The sequence below is a fragment of the Elephantulus edwardii genome, unplaced genomic scaffold (assembly GCF_000299155.1).
Source record: "Elephantulus edwardii isolate Elephantulus edwardi_28Jun2011 unplaced genomic scaffold, EleEdw1.0 scaffold00086, whole genome shotgun sequence".
Classification (NCBI taxonomy): Eukaryota; Metazoa; Chordata; class Mammalia; order Macroscelidea; family Macroscelididae; genus Elephantulus; species Elephantulus edwardii.
Genome location: NW_006399836.1, coordinates 6,728,762 through 6,730,626, shown reverse-complemented (window position 1 = coordinate 6,730,626; position 1,865 = coordinate 6,728,762). Strand labels below are relative to the sequence as shown.

Below are 1,865 nucleotides of genomic sequence, written 5' to 3'. Positions count from 1 at the left end.
GGATAGGGGCTAAGCTAGGAGTGTGCAGCCTGGGGGTGAGGGGCTGCCCCTCTGTCGGAGGCCGTCTCTTGGGCTTTGCACCCCTGCCTGGAAGGGGCAGCCTGGAGCTAAGGACAATAGGAAATGGAGGCAGAGGGTGCCAGTTATCTCCCTACCCCCACACGGGCTCACTCCTGTGGGACCACTCTCGTCCCCTAAGGGCCCCGCCAATCCACAGAGAGCCTTCGTGTGAATTAAGAAAAGGATCCCCTTCCTTAAGACACCTTCCTTCCATCTACCAGAAAACTGTCCTAATAAATACACATCGGCAGTGCATCTGGGGTGAATGGGGCCCTGCGTGGGGGCCCTTGTGCAGTGCACACCCTGTACCTCCTTCCATGGCAGTCTTGACTGGGCTGGAATAGGATGGACAGGCCATCTGCCACCTTGGCCCCTGGTCCTCTGCTCTAGGGAGTGAATGGAGCCATTTGGGGCCTCAATAAGGGGTCTACAAGCCCCTTGGTAGAGATGACTAGATTGCTAGAATCAAGGGAGGTGCCAGTAGAGGTAGAGAGATGAAAGGAGACAAGAGGAAGTGAAGGGAGGGGAGTGGGGAGGAGGCAGGGTGCCCAGGTCACCATCTCCGTCCACCCCGATAGCCAGCTTCATCGCGGAGCTGCCTGAGAGGGTACTCGGTCGCCTGGTGCTCCAGCCTCACCCGCCGGGGGGAGGAGTCCACTCTTGAAGATTTCATCCGTAGGAAACGCCAAGAAGCCATTATGAGCGAGGTGGTCAGTGAGAGGCGGAGACCGGGCCTGGCCACCATGGAGGTTTTTCTGCAGTCTGTGCTCCCCCACGTGATCCAAGTCACAGCAAGTGCCCCCCCCCAAGCTGCTTGAGGTGTCTCCCTAGGAGTTGGCCCGAGTTTCAGGGATCATCCGTCACACTGCGAGGTCCTCTAGCCACAAGCAGGCCCCTCGGCCGGTCCTCAGCACTTGGGGTCGGGCTGGGAGTCAGGGGAAACCTCTTCCCAAAAGAGTGAGCTGTCAGTCTCGATGCACGCTCATCCTGGACCCTCAAGAACAGGAAGGAGGCAGGGACGGAGTTCTGGTCACTCGTGTCCTCCTCGAACTGCAGGGCAAGATGCTGGAGGCCATTGGGGGGACCCGCTGGTGGTGGACGGATGTGGAGAGGGGCGGGGGAAGCACCATTGGCCGTCCGAATCAGGCATCGAGACAGACGGACGAGGGGAACAATATTATCACTCCAAGGACCCCATGGGGGCAATACAGCAAATACCATATTAAATAACCCTGCAAGCAAAGCAGAGAGGCACAGCGATCAGAGAGAGAAGGACCAGCCACTGCAGTGGTCCCCAGACAGGACCAGGGAGCTGGGGTGGACTAGCCACCCTGGTTTTGCAGCACTGGGTCTGGGAGAGTTGCAGTGCCTTGGGATGCAAACATGCTGGGCTACAGCTGGGCTGGGGACTCTGAACCCCACCACACACACCCCCCCATCTCAGCTGTCTACCTAGCAGAAGGGTGAGGGGTGAGGGCAGGATGGTATATTCCTTAACGTCCCTGCCCCAGGCCCAGGGAGAAGGACAGCAGGCCCTCGGCCTCCGTTTCCGCACCTGCCCGCGCTCTCTTGCAAACGGCCCTAGGCTCCCAGGGTCTCCTTCAGTGTCTTCTTGTCATGCGTGTGCTTGAATTTCCGGTGCTTCCCTTTTGGGGGCCCGCGGACTCGCACTGTCCGGATGGTCACCCGAGTCTGGGGCGTCCTGGCTGCTCAAGAGAAAGAAAGGTCCTGTTACCATGTGAAAAGGGCTCAGCTCCCTGCATCACCACTGACCACGAAGCAACAACCCCACCCCACCCCCCACC

General features: G+C 59.4%; 1 protein-coding gene across 1 annotated transcript in view; it reads right to left on the bottom strand.

The window, feature by feature from the left end:
* Nucleotides 1-1,641: 1,641 nt before the first annotated feature.
* Nucleotides 1,642-1,865, bottom strand: part of PDGFB (platelet-derived growth factor beta polypeptide) — a 20,388-nt gene continuing 20,164 nt past the window's right edge. Inside the window, exon 6 of the mRNA XM_006890110.1 lies at nt 1,642-1,766. Coding sequence (XP_006890172.1) covers nt 1,642-1,766 — 125 coding nt within the window. The remainder of the gene's footprint in view (nt 1,767-1,865) is intronic.